Genomic DNA, 17034 nt, shown 5'->3' on the forward strand with positions numbered 1-17034 from the left:
GTGTACTGGTCCAGCGTTGTGGGTGCTCACCCCTTCTGTGCTCCATTTCTGGAGTGGGTTCTGTCCAAGTCCAGTATTTCCCACACTCCTGCCAAGGCAGCCTGTGTTGGTTCTCCCAACACGGTGGCCTTTCTGTTCCCTAGGCACCTATCAAACACACTGCCTGGGGGAGATCACTGGCCCTGCCCTGCCTCCACAGAGCAGCCCTCCCAAAGGTCAGCCATAAGCCCCAGGGTCCCAACAGCTACAGGCAGGAACCAGGTGGCCTGTGTCTGCTGTTCACCTGGCCTCAATGTGCCCATCTGTGTACTGGGGTTTCTTGATTTTTTTTTTTTTCCTTTGGGCTAGGAACCCAAGTATTTCTCAGAATTTTAAGGAAACTTACTCCTAGAATGTTACATTGCAGAAACCAATGAATAGGGGGGCTTTGTACTTAATATGAAAAAGCAAACCCTTCTGTCAATTTGATTAATCCCTTGTAAGTGCTGTGTGCTCCTGGCATGGTTAAGGTGCACGTAGGCAATACAATGCTGCCGTAAGGGCTGCTGGCTGTACTGTTGTAGGCGAATCTGTTGTGAGTTATCTTCCAGAGATTTGACCAATTTGGTAGTCCTGGGACATACAGTGTCAAGGGCGCCTTTCATTGAGGACTGCACTGTGATGCTCTGTTCCAAGGACAGCAAAGTTCAACAGAAACTGGGCGCTGAAGTAATCATGGGGCACAACCTTCTCTTCCATCTCATCCTACTAGTCTCCACACGAATCTCCCAGGCTGTGATGGGGCTGGACCCAGGGGTCACCTGAGCGCCTGGACAGAATAGGAATGTCCAGAATTGGATAAGGAGTTCTGCCTCTGCCCCCATTCTACCCTATCTGAGCTGAGTCTAATATGCTCTGTGCCTCCATGATGCTTTTCTCTCTTGGAAGTGTCTGGCTGTCTAGCTTAAATCCAATCCCCAGGAGCAATTCAGGCCAAGCACCTTCCCGGGGTGGTCTAGATGGGTCCCACCTGGCTCCTAGGCATCTGGTCCCTCTCCCGGGAAGAAGCTGGTGCTTCACGGGCCGGATGTTATGCCAGGCCTAGGTCCCCCCAAGGGGAAGCCCCCACATTCTGGAGCTGAAGAACCCGATGCTGGGAGCCTCGCTCCTCGGTGCCCTGAGACCACGTGGTGGCCAATCAGGCAGGGCTGAAAGACGGAGGAGGGTGTGTGCCCCGAGCCGAGGAAGATGATTGGACGCTGTTTTGGGGGGCGGGGACAGAACGCCGAGCGACAGAAGGGGGTGGGAATAGAACACAGAAGAATTGGGGAGGGGTGGGGCTAGAAGGCCCAGATGGGAAGGGGGCGGGGATAGAACCCGGGACTGGAATACCAGGTTGGGCTCCTACAAGATGGGAACCCGGGTCCCTGGGAGGGTCCAGTGATGCTGGAGGTGAGTCGGCCTCTGCAGGGCTCGGCCAGGTCGCGGCGGCGGCGGCGGCGGCGCGTGGGGATTGGGCATATGCAAGTGGGATACCGAGCTGGGGCTCGGGGTGAGGATGCGGGGGTGGATTGGGGCCGGGTCTCCAGGATCCGCCCCGCAGAACCCCCGCTCCGTGTAAGTAGTAGTCCGCCGAGGCGGGGGCGGGGGCGAGGGTCCTGGGGTTGGGCTTCTCCATCTCTCGGTCCTCAGGCTCAGCATCCCTGGCTGTGGGCATGCGCAGGAGGGTGCTTCCTCCCTCCTCCCCCCCCCCCATCCTCGGCGGGGGAGGGGGTCCCTGAACCGATGAATTTATAGACTCCTCGCGCCCCTGCTTGGGAATGGGAACCGGAAATGAGGTGGAGAGCGAGTCTGTGTCCGGCAGGTGTTCGTTTCAAAGATTCTAAAACTAGTATTACCCCCCACCCTTATCCCCCGCCTCGGGATCATGGACCTTCCCCCACCCCAGAATCTTGAGTGTGTGGGGGGAGGAGGGGGGAAGGGGTGCTGTCCGGGTACTTTGTTCTCCACCCAAGAGCTAACGGGGTTCATGTGAGCCCCTCTCCTGCTTCCCTCTGCCTCCACAAAGGTTCCCGGTAACATCTCTCCTCCAGCCTTGAGTCTCCAGCCAGGACCCTAAAGACCCCTCAGGAACTCAGGGGGCTGGGTGAGCTAACCCCGAAAGTCCTGGTTTGGGGTGGAAAGAGGCTAGGCCTAGACTTCTAGGACCTAGGGAAAAAGGGGGCTGGGGTCCTGTCTGATTCCTGTGTGAATTGAGTTGGGTGTGGACCTCGGAGGGAGGAGGCTGGGGGGCCTCACCCCTGGGTCTGAGGGAGGAGGCTGGGGAGTGGACCCCTGGGTCTGAGGGAGGAGTGAAGACCTGAGGATGACCCCCTGTCCTCCTCCTAGGGCTGGGGCGCCATGGCGGAAGCGCGCCAGGCTGCTGATTTCCCACCGTGGCTGCCCTCGGGCGGAGCACCAGAGGGTCTCCGTGGCTCCCTGCTGCAGGAGATCTACCTGTGCAGCCTGCGATCTTGGAGAAGGCACCTGGGGCGATTCTGGGTGCGCAACTCTGCCGGCCAGTGCCCCTCCGGGCGTCCCATTTCCTCATTCCGGAATACTGAGGCCCACTTCCAGCATGGCGGAGGGCCCAGCCCGGGACTTGGAGGTCTCCCTCTAGGACCCCCTTTGGGCCTTTTCCTTGTGGCTCCTTTCTGGGATCTCAGCCTCACCTACTGCTTACTTCTTGTACTCACATTCTGGACTTCACTGTGAGCTGTACCCCTCCCAAGGTCTAGACTCAGCTGAGGGCTGGTGGCTCATGCTTGTAATCCTAGCTACCCAGAAGGCTGAGATCTGAGGATCCTGGTTCAAAGCTAGCCCAAGCAGGAAAGTCCATGAGACTTAGCGCCAATTAGCCACAAGAAAACTGGAAATGGAGCTATGATTCAAAGTGGTAGAGCACGAGCCTTGAGCAAAGGAGTTCATGGACAGTGCCCAGGCCCCATAACCAACAAAAGGGGCGGGGCAGTGTTGGGGATAAAACCCAAAGCCTGTTACACAGTAGGCAGGCAGAATGTTCTTTGAGTCTTTTCACTCATCCTTCCCTTTCTGGCAATTACAGTTCTCAACAAAATACAAACCAAAGGGTTGATGAAGTGGTCCAAGGGGTAGAGCACCTGCCTGGTATGAATAAGAACTGGGGTTTCATTGCCAGCACCAAAAAATAAGAAATTAAGAAAAGAAAATTGAGGCTGGGAATATAGCCTAGTGGCAAGAGTGCTTGCCTCATATACATGAAGCCCTGGGTTCGATTCCTCAGCACAACATATATATATAGAAAACGGCCAGAAGTGGCACTGTGGCTCAAGCGGTAGAGTGCTAGACTTGAGCAAAAAGAAGCCAGGGACAGCGCTCAGGCCCTGAGTTCAAGGCCCAGCACTGGCAAAAGAAAAGAAAAGAAAAGTGATGGATGAGAATGTGGCTTAGTAGTAGAGTGCTTGCCTTACATGCATGAAACCCTAGGTTCGATTCCTCAGTACCGCATAAACAGAAAAAGCCAGAAGCGAGGTTATAGCTCAAGTAGTAGAGTGCTAGCCTTGAGCAAAAGACAGTGCCCAGGCCCTAAGTTCAAGCTGTAGGACAGGCAAAATAAACACACACACACACACACACACACACACGAAAATAGACTCACGTAAGCAACATCTGGGATACAATAGGCGTCCACTGTACACTGGGTGTTAGCTGTCTTTGCCCTGCTACTGGGAGCAGAGGTAACAAATTTGTTTCCTCAACCCTCATTTGTTCTGTGACCAGGTAGGTCTAGAAGGCCTGTGGTGTTCCTGGGAAGGGTTTGTATTTATTTTATTTTATTTTATTTTGCCAGTCCTGGAGCTTGAACTCAGGGGCTGGGCACGGTCCCTGAGCTTCTTTTGCTCAAGGCAAGTACTCTTATCATTTGAGCCACAGTGCCACTTCTGGCTTTTTCTGTGTATGTGGTACTGAGGAATAGAACAAACCCAGGACATGCTAGGTGAGCACTCTACCACCCTCCCTGACTCCCTCGGATTGAGTTCTCCACCAATTTAGGGTTCTTCTTTGTTTCTTGTGTCCTTGCCTCTGGGTGGGCCGTGGACTGTTTCCCAGAGGGCAGAATCACTGCATCTGGAGGGCAAAATCTACTGGTGTTCTGAGAGAGATGAGCATCAAATTCTGTGCTTAGAGGAGGGGAAAAAATGATGGAGCGGATGCCCTTTCTCTCCACAGAATGACTTTCTGACTGGTATATTCCCCGCCAGCCCCCTCAGCTGGCTCTTCCTCTTCAGTGCAATCCAGCTTGCCTGGTTCCTCCAGCTGGATCCTTCCCTAGGCCTGGTGGAGAAGATTAAAGATTTCCTGCCAGATTGGTGAGGACCCCCAGCCCCTTTTAAGCCCCACTCCTCCCTAATCATCCTCCTCTAGTTTTTCTAGGGTGGGAGTGGGATTTGAACTCAGGGGGGTTATACTTACTAGGCAGATGCTCTACCACATGAGCAGTGTCCCCAAGCCTTTTTCTTTTAGTTATTTCCTAAAATGGATCACACGGTTTTGCTCAGAGAAGTCCTGGCTTACTGTCCTTTCTGTATGTACCGCTTACATTGCTAGCATGACAAGCATGCAGCACCATGTCCAGCTTATTGATGAACATGAGGTCTTTCTTACCTTTTACTTGGCCTGGGCTTGAACAGCTATCCTCTCAATCCTTCATAGTACCAGGAATTACACGCATGAGCCACCATGCCCAGCAATTTCTAGTTATGTAAGTCTTTTTTTTTTTTTTTTTTTTGGCCAGTCCTGGGCCTTGGACTCAGGGCCTGAGCACTGTCCCTGGCTTCCTTTTGCTCAAGGCTAGCACTCTGCCACTTGAGCCACAGCGCCATTTCTGGCCATTTTCTGTATATGTGGTGCTGGGGAATTGAACCCTCGTGTATACGAGGCAAGCTCTCTTGCCACTAGGCCATATCCCCAGCCTGTTATGTAAGTCTTAGTATAGATGAAAGTTGGCCCAGCATTCAAATGTAAATGGGACAATAATAACTGATTCAGGGGACTGGGAATGCGGCTTAGTGGTAGAATGCTTGCCTAGCATGAACAAAGCCCGGGATTCAATTCCTCAGTACCACATAAACAGAAAAAGCTGGAAGTGTCGCTGTGGCTCAAGTGGCAGAGTGCTAGCCTTGAGCAAAAAGAAGCCAGAGACAGTGCTCAGGCCCTGAGTCCAAGGCCCAGGACTGGCAAAATAATAACTGATTCATAGGTGCTTGGGAAAATTAATAAAAATCATATATGTGGAATAGTCATTCGTGTGACATGACTTGAGTTCAATCCCTAGTACCACCAAACAAAACCAAAAAAGCCATCCATGGATGGAGTAGTGTGTTCTAGTTCTTGGATCAGTTTTCCTGAAGAAGAGAGCTCGTATTTTATGCAGGTAGCCTCAAAGGGCAGAGCCCAGATCAGATATAGAAGTTTCTAGGTGAGAGTTGTACAAATGTCCAGGTGAGATTTGTTCACACCTGTGACTACAACTGGATAATCACACCCATTGGTTTAGTGTAGCTTTACATCAGTGTTTCCTAAGTTCAGGCTTGTACTAGAATCATCTGAAGGCCATAAGCTACTGTGTGCCAAGAAGATAATTCATTCCTGTAATGCCAGCTACAATTGAAGACGGGAGAGTCGTAATTCCCCGTCAAACTAGGAAAAGTTAGTGAGACCCTGTTTCCACTAAAAAAATAAAATAAAATAAACAACAGGGCTGGCTCAAATGGTAGAGTGATTGCATGCAAAGCCTCTCCCCCACTATAAAGAAAAAGCTAAGTGCTGGGCTCCACCTGGAGAAATTACCAACAGTTGGCTACTGAGGAAGGAGAAGTCTCTCCAACAGAAGTGCTGGTTCTCAGCTTTAGCCCAGAGCCACAGGGGAGGGTGGTCTAAACCAGAAGAGCCAGGCCCAGCTTCTTTCTCTTCTCCCAGGGGTGGGCAGCACCACTACCTCCGGGGGGTCCTGGCAGCTGCTCTGTTTGCCTCTTGTTTGTGGGGTGCCTTGATCTTCACCCTTCACGTGGCCCTGAGGCTGCTCCTGTCCTACCATGGCTGGCTTCTTGAACCGCACGGATCCATGTCCTCACCTACCAAGACCTGGCTGGTATGTCGGGACCCCCACACCAGGCTCCCCCTAGGACACGTATCTCTCTCCCCTCCCCACATCCTTGTGTGAAGATGAATGAATCATAAAGATCTCTCTGTCCTAATTTTTGTCTCTGTCCTAATTTTTGTCCACTTTTCTGGGTCTCAGTCCTATTCTATCGCCCCTACCTCCATTTCCTGATCTCAGGCCCCAGTGAGAGATTTAATGACCTTATAACCTTCTCCCTGCCCAGGCCCTGGTCCGCATCTTCTCCGGCCGCCACCCAATGCTCTTCAGTTACCAGCGCTCCCTGCCACGCCAGCCGGTACCCTCGGTGCAGGACACCGTGTCCAAGGTGGGCCTGGAGTTCGCGGTGGGGGAAACAGGTGGGTCTGGAGATAGCAGTGGGGAGCAGAGCATGACGCCTCCTTCTTCTCCACCCTTCCCTGCAGTACCTGGAGTCAGTCCGCCCCGTCCTCTCCGATGAGGACTTCGACTGGATGGCGGTGATGGCACAGGAGTTCCTGAAGCTGCAGGCATCGCTGCTGCAGTGGTACCTGTGGCTGAAGTCTTGGTGGGCGTCTAATTACGTGAGTGCCGCGCGAGGCCCCGCCCCTCGCCCCGCCCCCACAGCCCTTAGCTCCGCCCCCGAGACACGCCCACAAAACCACAGACCTGGCTGCGATAGGAGCCTCCGCCAGAGTGCTAGCCTCAGCCCCGCCCCCTGCGGGAGGAGACAGGCCTCGCCCCAGGTCCGATGGCCACGCCCCACGACACGCCCATAGAGTCCAGGCCCTTGTCGGGGGGGGGGGGGGGGGGAAGCAGGCCACACCCCTAAGCCCAGTGGTCCCCCCTATGCTCCTGAAAGCCTCTGTGTGGCCCAAAAGATGGGTGGGCTCCCCCATCCTTCTCTCCCTTCCCCTCAAACCTCCGTCTGCCCACCCCCGCTCAGGTCACTGACTGGTGGGAAGAGTTTGTGTACCTGCGGTCTCGCAACTCACTGATGGTGAACAGCAACTACTATTTAATGGTGAGCAGCGAGGGGTGGAGTGGGGGGGCGGGAAGGAGCTGTGCAAAACAGCCTAAATCTGGGAATACAGTCTTGCAATTCACCATGCTGCCCTCCTTGGGAGCCAAGGTTCCCTTAGCCCCACCCCCCTCCCCACACAAAGGCACACTTGGCCTCAGATGGCTTGCTGTCCCCTCTGCTGGTCCCCAGGACTTCCTGTACGTCACACCCACGCCGCTGCAGGCAGCTCGGGCGGGGAACGCCGTCCATGCCCTCCTCCTGTACCGCCACCGGCTGACCCGCCAGGAGATCCCACCGGTAAGTGGGCTGCTGTGGGGGGAGAGGGGGCACAGGCATTCAGACCACCTGGGTCCCCATCCACAGCTCACCAGCTCATGGCCTCCTGCAGACTTTGCTTATGGGGATGCGTCCTTTGTGCTCTGCCCAGTTCGAGAAGATATTCAACACTACCCGGGTGCCAGGGGTGGAAAAAGGTGAGCTCCCCACATCTACCTGCCTTTCTCCCTCCCTCCCCCCACTGACAGAGGCAGAACTGGGTGGCAGCTGTCTCTGCAGCCAGCCTGTTTGGGTTCAGCCCTGTTTCCAATGTGGCTTTGGGCAAGTGCTTACTGGGCAAGACTCTGAATCTCAGTTTCCTCGTCTCTAAAATGGGATAATGGTCTCAGGAGCTGAGTATGACATAATCCCACCCAGCTGAGGTAAGAGGATCACAAGTTCAAGGTGAGCTTGGGCTGCACAGCCAGACCTTGTTTCAGTCATCACCAGCAGCAGTAGCAGCAGCCTGGCATAATGGTTCACACCTTTACATAATCACAGCTCCTTGGGAGGACTGAGGTTTGAGGCCAATAAAGCAAAATCCTATTCAGAAATTAACTAAAGCAAGAAGGGCTAGGAGCGTAGCTCAAGTGGTAGGGAACCTACATGTGAAGCTCCAAGGTCTGAGCTCAAACCCCAGTATCATCAGAAAATAAATGAGTACTTAAAGAGTGGTGAAAGAAAGAGCAAGGTGCTAGTGGCTCACACCTGGGCACTGACCCTGAGCTGTTTTGCTCATGGTTGTTGCTTTACCACTTGAGCCACACCTCCACTTCTGGTTTTCTGGTGGTTCATTAGAGATAAGGGTCTCACAGACTTTCCTGCTCAGTCTGGCTTTGAACTGTGATCCTCAGGTTTCAGCCTTCTGAGTAGGATTACCAGCGCACAACTTGTCGTAGTCTCCTCCTCGTCCTCCTTTTTTTTTTTTTTTTTGCCAGTCTAGGCCTTGAACTCTGGGCCTGGGTACTGTCTCTAAGCTACTTTTGCTCAAGGCCTAGCACTCTATCACTACTTGCAGCTTTTTCTGTGATTAATTGGAGATGAGAATCTCATGGACTTTCCTTCCTGGGCTGGCTTTGAACTGCAGTCCTCAGATCTCAGCCTCCTGAATAGCTCGGATTACAGGCATGAGCTACCAGCACCAGCTTCAAGCTCATTATTATTATTATTGTTATTATTACTACTATTAATATTTTTTGTCATCCTGAGGATTGAACTCAGGACCTGAGCACTGTTCCTGACTTCTTTTTGCTCAAGGCTAGCACTCTACCACTTGAGCCACAGCACCACTTTTGGCTTTTTCTGTGTATGTGGTGCTGAGGAATTGAACCCAGGTCTTCATGCATGCTAGGCAAACACTCTACCCCTAAGCCACATTCCCAGCCCCCTCATTCAATAAAAATTAAGCTATAAATGAAAGTTTGACTAAGTTACTTTGTATACTACCTTTCCTACCTTATGCCACCACCACTGCTAGACTCCCTCCGCCACCTCCGGGACAGCTGGCACGTGGCTGTCTTCCACCGGGGCCGATTCTTCCGTGTGGGGACCCATTCCCCTAAAGGCTTGCTGTCCCCACGGTCGCTGGAACAGCAATTCCAGCGCATCCTGGACGACTGCTCACCCGCCTGTCCCCACGAGGAGCACCTGGCAGCCCTCACAGCCGCTCCCAGGTGAGCATCTGAGGCCAGGCGCTCCCCAGGGGTCCTGAGGTTGAGGAATGGCCGGCTGGGGGCCAGGGGCAGGGCCTGCTGGGCTCAGGTGCGTCCCGCCCGACAGGGGTATGTGGGCCCAGGTGCGAGAGTCCATGAAGGCCCGGGCTGCCGCTGCTCTGGAAGCCGTGGAAGGAGCCGCGTTCTTTGTGTCTCTGGATTCGGAGCCAGGAGGCCTCACCAGGGAGGACCCAGCTGCTTCCCTCGATGCTTATGCCCACACCCTGCTGGCCGGCCACGGTCATGACCGGTGAGTCCAGGGCCTAGAGCCCACCCACACCTGGTACCTAGACCCCTGTCCTCCTTCCTCCTAGACAAGATCCGGGATCCCAGGCCTGGTGCTCTCTAGATTCAGGGCTCATTTCCATCAGAGGCCTCCTTTGGGGCTAGGAGACCCCCATTGCCCCATCCAAACAACCCCTCAGCCTGGAACTCTAGCCCCATATCTTAGGGCAGCCAAACCCTCAACCTGGGATCCCAGATTCACAATATGGACCACTGAGTATATGCCAGTATCCCAAACCCATGACCCCACAATGGGACCCCATTCCCAGAATTCCAGCCAAACTCTTTATTTTCCAGTCTCCAGATGTCTCCCAACTTCCCCATCACTTCATAATGCCTAGAACCTCAAGCCTGCAATCCTAGCCTCAGGAGACTGAAATCTGAAATCAGTTCAAAGCCAGCTTGGGCTGAAAAGTCCCTGTGAGACTCTTGTCTCCAATTAACAACTCAAAAAACTGGAAGTGGCACTGTGGCTCAAGGTGGCAGAGTGCTAGCCTTGAGCAAAGAGCTCAGGGACAGTGCCCAGGCCCTGAGTTCAAGCCCCAGAATTGACAAAAAAAAAAAAAAAATCCCAACTCCTTAAATCCTCCACTCAAATGCCACAATCTGGGGCTACCAGTAGAGACCCCCCTCATTCTGAAATGTCACAGGTCCCTCCCACAGAGTGGGCCCCAGCTCTCTTCCCCCCCAGCTCTTTGTGATCCTGATCCAAACTCTGTCCACAGCTGGCTTGACAAGTCCTTCACCCTCATTGTCTTCTCCAATGGGAAGCTGGGCCTCAGCGTGGAGCACTCATGGGCTGACTGCCCCATCTCAGGACACATGTGGGAGGTAGGGCAGCCAGCCTTCCCCAGGCTGGGGACCTCCAACCCATGTCCAAAACCTCCCCCTCCAGGGCCTTAGGCAGAGATTAAACTGAGGCTCTGAGAAAGGAAGGAAGGGCGGCCTAGCAAGGATGAAAATCTGGGATGGTGAACTTGAAAAGTTCAGGGGACTGAACCTTGGGGCCTCTCTGTGCTAGGCAAGCACTCTACCACTTGAGCCCTGCCCCCTATCCCTTTTGTTTACAATTTGTTGTTTTTGTTTTCTTTTCCTGTTTTTGTTTTACCAGTCCTGGGGCTTGAGCTCAGGGCCTGAGCATTGTCCCTGGCTTCTTTTTGCTCAAGGCTTAGCACTCTACCACTTGAACCACAGCACCACTTCCAGCTTTTTCTGTATATGTGGTGCTGAGGAATTGAACCCAGGGCTTCATGCATGCTACACAAGCACTCTACCACTAGGCCACATTCCCAGCCCCTCCAATTTGTTTTTTTTTTTGAGACAGAGTCTTCCCAACTTTGCCTATACTGGCCTCCTTGAATTCCTCATCCTCCTTTCTCAGTCTCCCATGTAGTTAGTTGGGTTTACAGGTGTTCTCCACCACATCTGGCTAAACATCAAAGGCAGAGATGCTACTGAGAGTAAGAAAAGGAGAAACATGAAGCTGGGTATGGTGATGCACACCTATAATCCCAGCACATGGGAGATGGAGGGAGGAGGATCAGGAATTAGAGGCCAGCTAGCCTGGACAAAGTTAATCAGATAAACAAAATCTACTAAATAAACACAAGGGAATGTATTTCTGTGGTAGAATACTTGCCTTACATGCCTGAGGCCCTAGGTTTCAACCCCAGTACAAGGAAGGAAGGGAGGGATGGAAGGAAGAGCAAGGAAGGAAGGATCATGGTAGCTGGATCCTTGGGAAGGAAGAGGAGCTGGTGACTGCATCTCTTAGCACCCACTGAGCCAAAGGCACCTGCTGAGCTTAAGTAAATCCCATTCTCAATGAACATGAACTGGAGATTCCATCTGTCAAGCTTAGAGGTTTCTGGTTCTCAGAGGTTTATTCCCCTGGCTTCCTAAGGGGGCAGATCTCACGTTAGATGGCGTCAGCCTACAGGAAGGGAGGAGTTCTGGCAGCTTCTGTCATTTGTCTACAGTTCACCCTGGCCACCGAATGCTTTCATCTGGGCTACTCGGCAGATGGCCACTGCAAGGGACAGCCTGATCCTACGCTGCCCCAGCCTCAGCGGCTACAGTGGGACCTCCCAGACCAAGTGAGGCTGCATTTCTGGGGCTCTCCCCCAAGTCCCCAAATATCCATCTCCAAATTCAACTGCAGAGTCAGCCTTACTGCGGTCCCAACACCCAGATCAAACTGAACACACCACAGCCTAAGACCCACCTCATCCCCGATTCCGGCCCCAGCCCCAACTCTAACCCATTTCCTGGCTTCCCAGCCCCATTATCATCGCTAACCGCTAATTCACAGCACCATTTGTCCACCCTACCTAAATTCAGCTGCATCCCTGGCCACAGCCCCCCATCCTCAATCTCAATTTGATCACCACACCCAATCTCACACACTGGTCCATCTCAACCCACTCCCCAAACCCTCTCAATCCCATCCCTGAGCTCTAATTTGAGTTTAGCCTATGTCTAGTCCCATCTTCCATACCTTCTATGTTTCCACGCCTAACCTGCTCCCATTCCCTTCTTTCCATATTCCCACCTCCACCATGACTTCATCTTCCTCCCCGCCCCCCCATCTATAACAACACCTGTTTCTCCCTCCTTCCCTCCTTCCCTCCGGCAGGTCCATTCCTCCATCTCTCTAGCCCTGAGGGGAGCCAAGACCTTGGCTGGAAACATCGATTGCCATGTATTCCCCTTCTCGCACTTTGGCAAGAGCTTCATCAAACATTGCCACCTCTCTTCAGACAGTTTCATCCAGGTGGTCCTGCAGCTGGCCTACTTCCGGGTCAGTTGGGTTCCCCAATCCTAGCTCCTCCAGGAGCCCAGTCCCTGGGCCTGCCTCCCACACACCTGCCTCTTCCGCCTCCTCCATAACTCCACTTGGTCTTGGCCCCTGGTGCATCCACCATCTTGGTGGTTTTACTCAGGGGATAGGAGGCACCTGAGGTCTGACCAGGTGCCTCTAACAAGGCTCTTCTTCCCTTTACCCCCCAGGACAGGGGTCGATTCTGCCTGACTTATGAGTCAGCCATGACTCGCTTGTTCCTGGAAGGTGGGACGGAGACAGTGAGGTCTTGTACCAGGGAAGCTTGTAACTTTGTGAAAGCGATGGAGGACAAGGAGAAGACAGTGAGTATGGGCCTTGCCCACATACTTTGTGTCTCTCAGTTTCTAAGTATCTGTGGGTCAAGCTCTGGAGACAAGGAATAAATAACCCAAGTCTGATTACTGGCTTCAAGGAGTCCATGCTTACAGAGACAGTGGAGGGAAGGGTGTTCTGTGATTTGGTGGAGGCCACAGAGCTGTTTCTACTGCCACTGTGTAGTGCTCGCTTGTACATATTCTCTCTCTCTCTCTCTCTCTCTCTCTCTCTCTCTCTCTCTCTCTCTCTCTCTCTCTCTCTCTCTCTCTCTCCCTCTCCTCTCTCCTTTCTCTGCCTGCTTTAATTCAGGGCTTGGATGCTCACTCAGGCTAACACTTGACCACTTTTGAGCCACAACAGCGCCACTTCCACTTTTCTGGGGGTTAATTGGAGAGAAGAGTCTCATGGAGGGCTGGGAATGTGGCTTAGTGGTAGAGTGCTTGCCTAGCATGCATGAAGCCCTGGGTTTAATTCCTCAGTGCCACACACAGAGAAAAAGCTAGAAATGGAGCTGTGGCTCAAGTGGTGAAGTACTAGCTTTGAGCAAAAGAAGCTCAGGGACAGCGCTCAGGTCCTGAGTTCAAGCCCCAGGACCGGCTTAAAAAAAAAGTCTCATGGACTTTCTTGCCCAAGCTAGCTTCAAACTGCAGTCTCAGCCTCCTGAGTAGCTAGGATTGCTGGCCTGAGCCATTGGTGCCCAGCTGGTTTTTGTTTTTGTTTTTGAGACAAGGTATCACTAGGTAGCCCTAGACTGGCCTCAAACTCTCAATCCTCCTGCCTCAGCCTCCTGAGAGCTGAGATTACAGCCATACACCATCACACTCCCTTGTGACTGCCAGGGGTGGGCACTCCTGGCTTGCAGGCATGGGGCAAGTACCTTGAGGCTAGATAGGCATTAGGCTCAGCTTTGTAAGCCCTCTTCCTCTCTTTCCATGACCTGTGGCCTCCTCGGGGACCCCAGGACTCACAGTGCCTCACCCTGTTCCGCCTGGCTGTGGATAAACACCAGACTCTGCTCAAGGCAGCCATGATTGGGCAGGGGATCGACCGGCACCTCTTTGCACTCTACATTGTCTCACAATTCCTCAATCTGCAGTCGCCCTTCCTATCTCAGGTAGGGGGGTTCAGGGAAAGGGTTAAAGAGGGAGCACCTGGGAAGAGGGGAGGTTGTATTGGGTTTGGGGGAGGGAGGAATGGATGGACCAGGATAGTGGTGTTGGGATAGTGACGTTGGAAAAGGAGATTTCCACAAGAGTAGAGTCCCTGGAAGAGACTGGGGAAACAGATGGCAGAGCACTGGCCTTATCAGACATGAGGCCTTGGGTTCCAATCCTAGCACTGCGGGCACCCCCTAAAGGAGACAGAGTGAGTGGTGTAAAGGAGATGAGGGCGTTGGAGGGGAGAGGCTGGTCTAGATTCAGGCGACGAGGGGCGTGGCCATGAAATGGTTTCATCTGGCGGTAGGCGTGGTCTCCAGAGGGCGTGGCCGCCGGGGAATGCGGTGTGAGGGTGGGTGGCCACAAAGTGGTCATTGGAGGAGCGTGGCCGCGGAATGGGCGTGGCCGAAGAGATGTGGCCAGGGAGAAGGCAGAAACCTTCCCTGGGGAAAGGGGAAATTGGTGATCTAAGGTCCTCAGCCAGGCCCAGGGGGAGTGGAGGCAAGGGAGTAAAGGGTGTGCAGACCTGCTCAGCTCTTTCCTGCACACATGCCCCTCTCCTGTCCTCTCCTGTCCTGTCCTCAGGTTCACTCGGAGCAGTGGCAGCTGTCCACCAGCCAGATCCCCGTGCAGCAGGCACACCTGTTTGATGTCCACAATTACCCGGATTATGTTTCCTCGGGTGGCGGATTCGGGCCTGTGAGTGGCACTGGGGTCCTGGGCGCAGAGGTAAGAGAGCCTGGAAGAGGTTAGGGGGTGCATTTGCTCGCGTTCATTCCCTCCCACTCCAGGCTGATGACAACGGCTATGGCGTTTCTTATATCTTCATGGGGGATGACACGGTGACCTTCCACATCGCCAGTAAGAAGTCAAGCACAAAAACAGTAAGGAAATGTGAACAGCTCAACTTGGGAGACAAGGCCCCAGTGCTCCATCCTCAGACCCAGGGTTTCAGATCCCAGCCCTTCTCTCTCAGACTCTGCCCCTGCTTGCTTCCCACTCCAGGAGCTCTCTCCCGCTGGCCCTGGTCTCAGCCTTCCCTCCTTCCCTCCTTCTAGGACTCACACCGGCTGGGCCAGCACATTGAGGATGCCCTTCTGGACGTGGCCGCCCTATTCCAGACGCGGCAGCATCTTAAGCACAGATTCCGAAGGGCTGGAGAAGAGTGCTCCGGGTACAGGCAGAGATTTCCCTCCAGAAAGACTGCTCCCACAGCACCTACTGAACTCTGACCCCTCTGACAGGAGAGCCAGGCGCAGGTCCCTACAGCTGGGCTGGCACAGGCTGGAGTGGCCCATGTTGGTGGTCCCACATCAGGCCAATAAAGAGGTGTGAGCTGGGTGTAATGTGTGCACTGTGCTCTTGGGCAGGGATGGTGGAGGTGAGGGGTCAGGGTGAGCGTGAGAGCTCTCTTCCATCCTTGAACTATCCCAGCATGGATTCAGCTCCATCCTCAACCCATAGACACCTGCCAAGAGTGGTCCCTTCCTACTGTTATCGACCAAACCCTCAGCCACTGTGGACCAGACAGCCCACAAACCCAGCTTCTCCTCCCATCCACCTCAAACTATCACCCAGCTACTTGAAAGATAGGTAGGAGGATCACAGTTTGACTTAGTGAGACTGCCATCTCAGAAAAACAAAAACCAAATATATGTCTGGCATGGTGGCTCATACCTGTAATCTGTACCCGTATTCTGGAGGCTGAGATAGATCTCAGTCCAGGCAAAAAAAAAAAAAAAAGTTCCTGAGGACCCCATCCTAACCAATAGGTGGGCATCGTGTTGCACGCCTGTCATCCCAGCTAGAGCAAGAATCATAAAAATTAGAGAATCACCATCCAGGCATGGTCCAGAATAAAAAAGGAAATTCTGTCTCAGTGCCAAAAGGGGCTGGTGGTATGGCTCAGTTGTAGAGCCACAGTAAGTACAAGGCCCTGAGTTCACACCTCAGTACCAAAAAATACCCAGCTACTCAGAAGATAGAGGTAGGAAAATCCAAATTTGAGGCTGGCTGGTCAAAAACATGAGACCCTATGTAAAAATCAAGGGCTCAAGGGGCTGAGGGTGTATAGTTCAGTGGTTGAAGGCTTGCCTAGAATGCCCAAAGCCCTGTGTTCAAACCCTAATACTGGATTGGGGGGGGGTGGTGTTTCCTAAGTGTACTAAACTGTTTTGATGAGAAAAGAGAGTCTTTTCAGCAAATGGCATTGGAAGAGCTGGATATTCACATGGGAAAAAGTCCAGATTGGGTTTTTACTTAATATCATATGTCAAGATTTTCTCAAAAAGAATCAAGAATGTAAATGTCAGGAATATAAAACTCTTAAGGAAAACATATGGGAAAAGCTTCATGACATTCAATTTGGCAGGGATTTCTTGCATGTGATACCAAAAGCACAAGGAAAAGAAGAAGATAAAATAGATCAGTTGCACTATATCCCAGTCTCATACTTCTAACTGGGGAGGGTGTGGTATGCCAGTAATCCCAGCATTTGGGAAGCTGAGACAGGAGGATCATAAATTCTAAGCCAAGCTGGGTGACATAGAAGGCCTTGTCTCAAAAACTGAAGACTGAGCCAGGTACCAGTGGTTCATGCCTGTAGTCCTAGCTACTCAGGAAGCTGAGATCTGAGAATCACAGTTCAAACCCAGCCTGAGCAGGAAAATCTATGATATTCTTATCTCCAGTAAACTACTCAGAAAAAGACAAAAGTGGCACTGTGGCTCAAGTGGTAGAGCAATAACCTTGAGCAAAAGAGCTCAGGGAGGTCCTGAGTTCAAGCCCCACAATGGACAAAAAGAAAAATCAATTCATATTAACCTTCCAGGAAAAGAATTTGCATTCAGATTCATTCAAATTAGTATTTTTTTTTTTTGAGAGAGAGCCCCACTACACCGTTCATGTTGGCTTCTCCACCCTCTAACCTCTATCCCAGTGCTGGGATTATAGACTCTGTCATCATGCCCCACATAAACATTTATTAATGTCAAAAAAAATACGTATCAATGGCTTAAAATTCTGACCTGCCAGGTGTTTTGTGTAATTCCTCATGCTTGATAATGAAACTGTGGTTAGATTTAAAACAATCTCCCTGCCAAAAAAAGGCTCAGCAACGTACAAGGAGAAAATGGAAGGCTGAGGACCTACTCCCTAACAGCTCAGGGCACAGGGGTGAGATTAGCTGTTCTTGCTGCTGAAACAGGTCCTCACAAACATCTTTTTTTTTTTTTTTTTGGCCAGTCCTG

General features: G+C 52.5%; 1 protein-coding gene across 1 annotated transcript; it reads left to right on the forward strand.

Moving 5' to 3' along the window:
- The first annotated feature begins 1364 nt into the window (after nt 1–1364).
- Nucleotides 1365–15348, forward strand: Cpt1c (carnitine palmitoyltransferase 1C). Its single transcript, XM_048329283.1, has 20 exons — nt 1365–1431; nt 2048–2125; nt 2368–2520; nt 4228–4367; nt 5977–6148; nt 6384–6485; nt 6583–6720; nt 7083–7160; nt 7350–7457; nt 7549–7633; nt 8953–9148; nt 9255–9437; nt 10198–10303; nt 11452–11568; nt 12108–12272; nt 12482–12616; nt 13591–13743; nt 14372–14485; nt 14578–14670; nt 14845–15348. Exons 3-20 carry the CDS (start codon nt 2380–2382, stop codon nt 15016–15018), a joined length of 2400 nt encoding a protein of 799 aa, XP_048185240.1. The 5' UTR covers nt 1365–1431; nt 2048–2125; nt 2368–2379; the 3' UTR covers nt 15019–15348.
- The last annotated feature ends 1686 nt before the right edge of the window (nt 15349–17034 follow it).

Source organism: Perognathus longimembris, chromosome 20, assembly GCF_023159225.1.
Source record: "Perognathus longimembris pacificus isolate PPM17 chromosome 20, ASM2315922v1, whole genome shotgun sequence".
Taxonomy (NCBI): domain Eukaryota; kingdom Metazoa; phylum Chordata; class Mammalia; order Rodentia; family Heteromyidae; genus Perognathus; species Perognathus longimembris.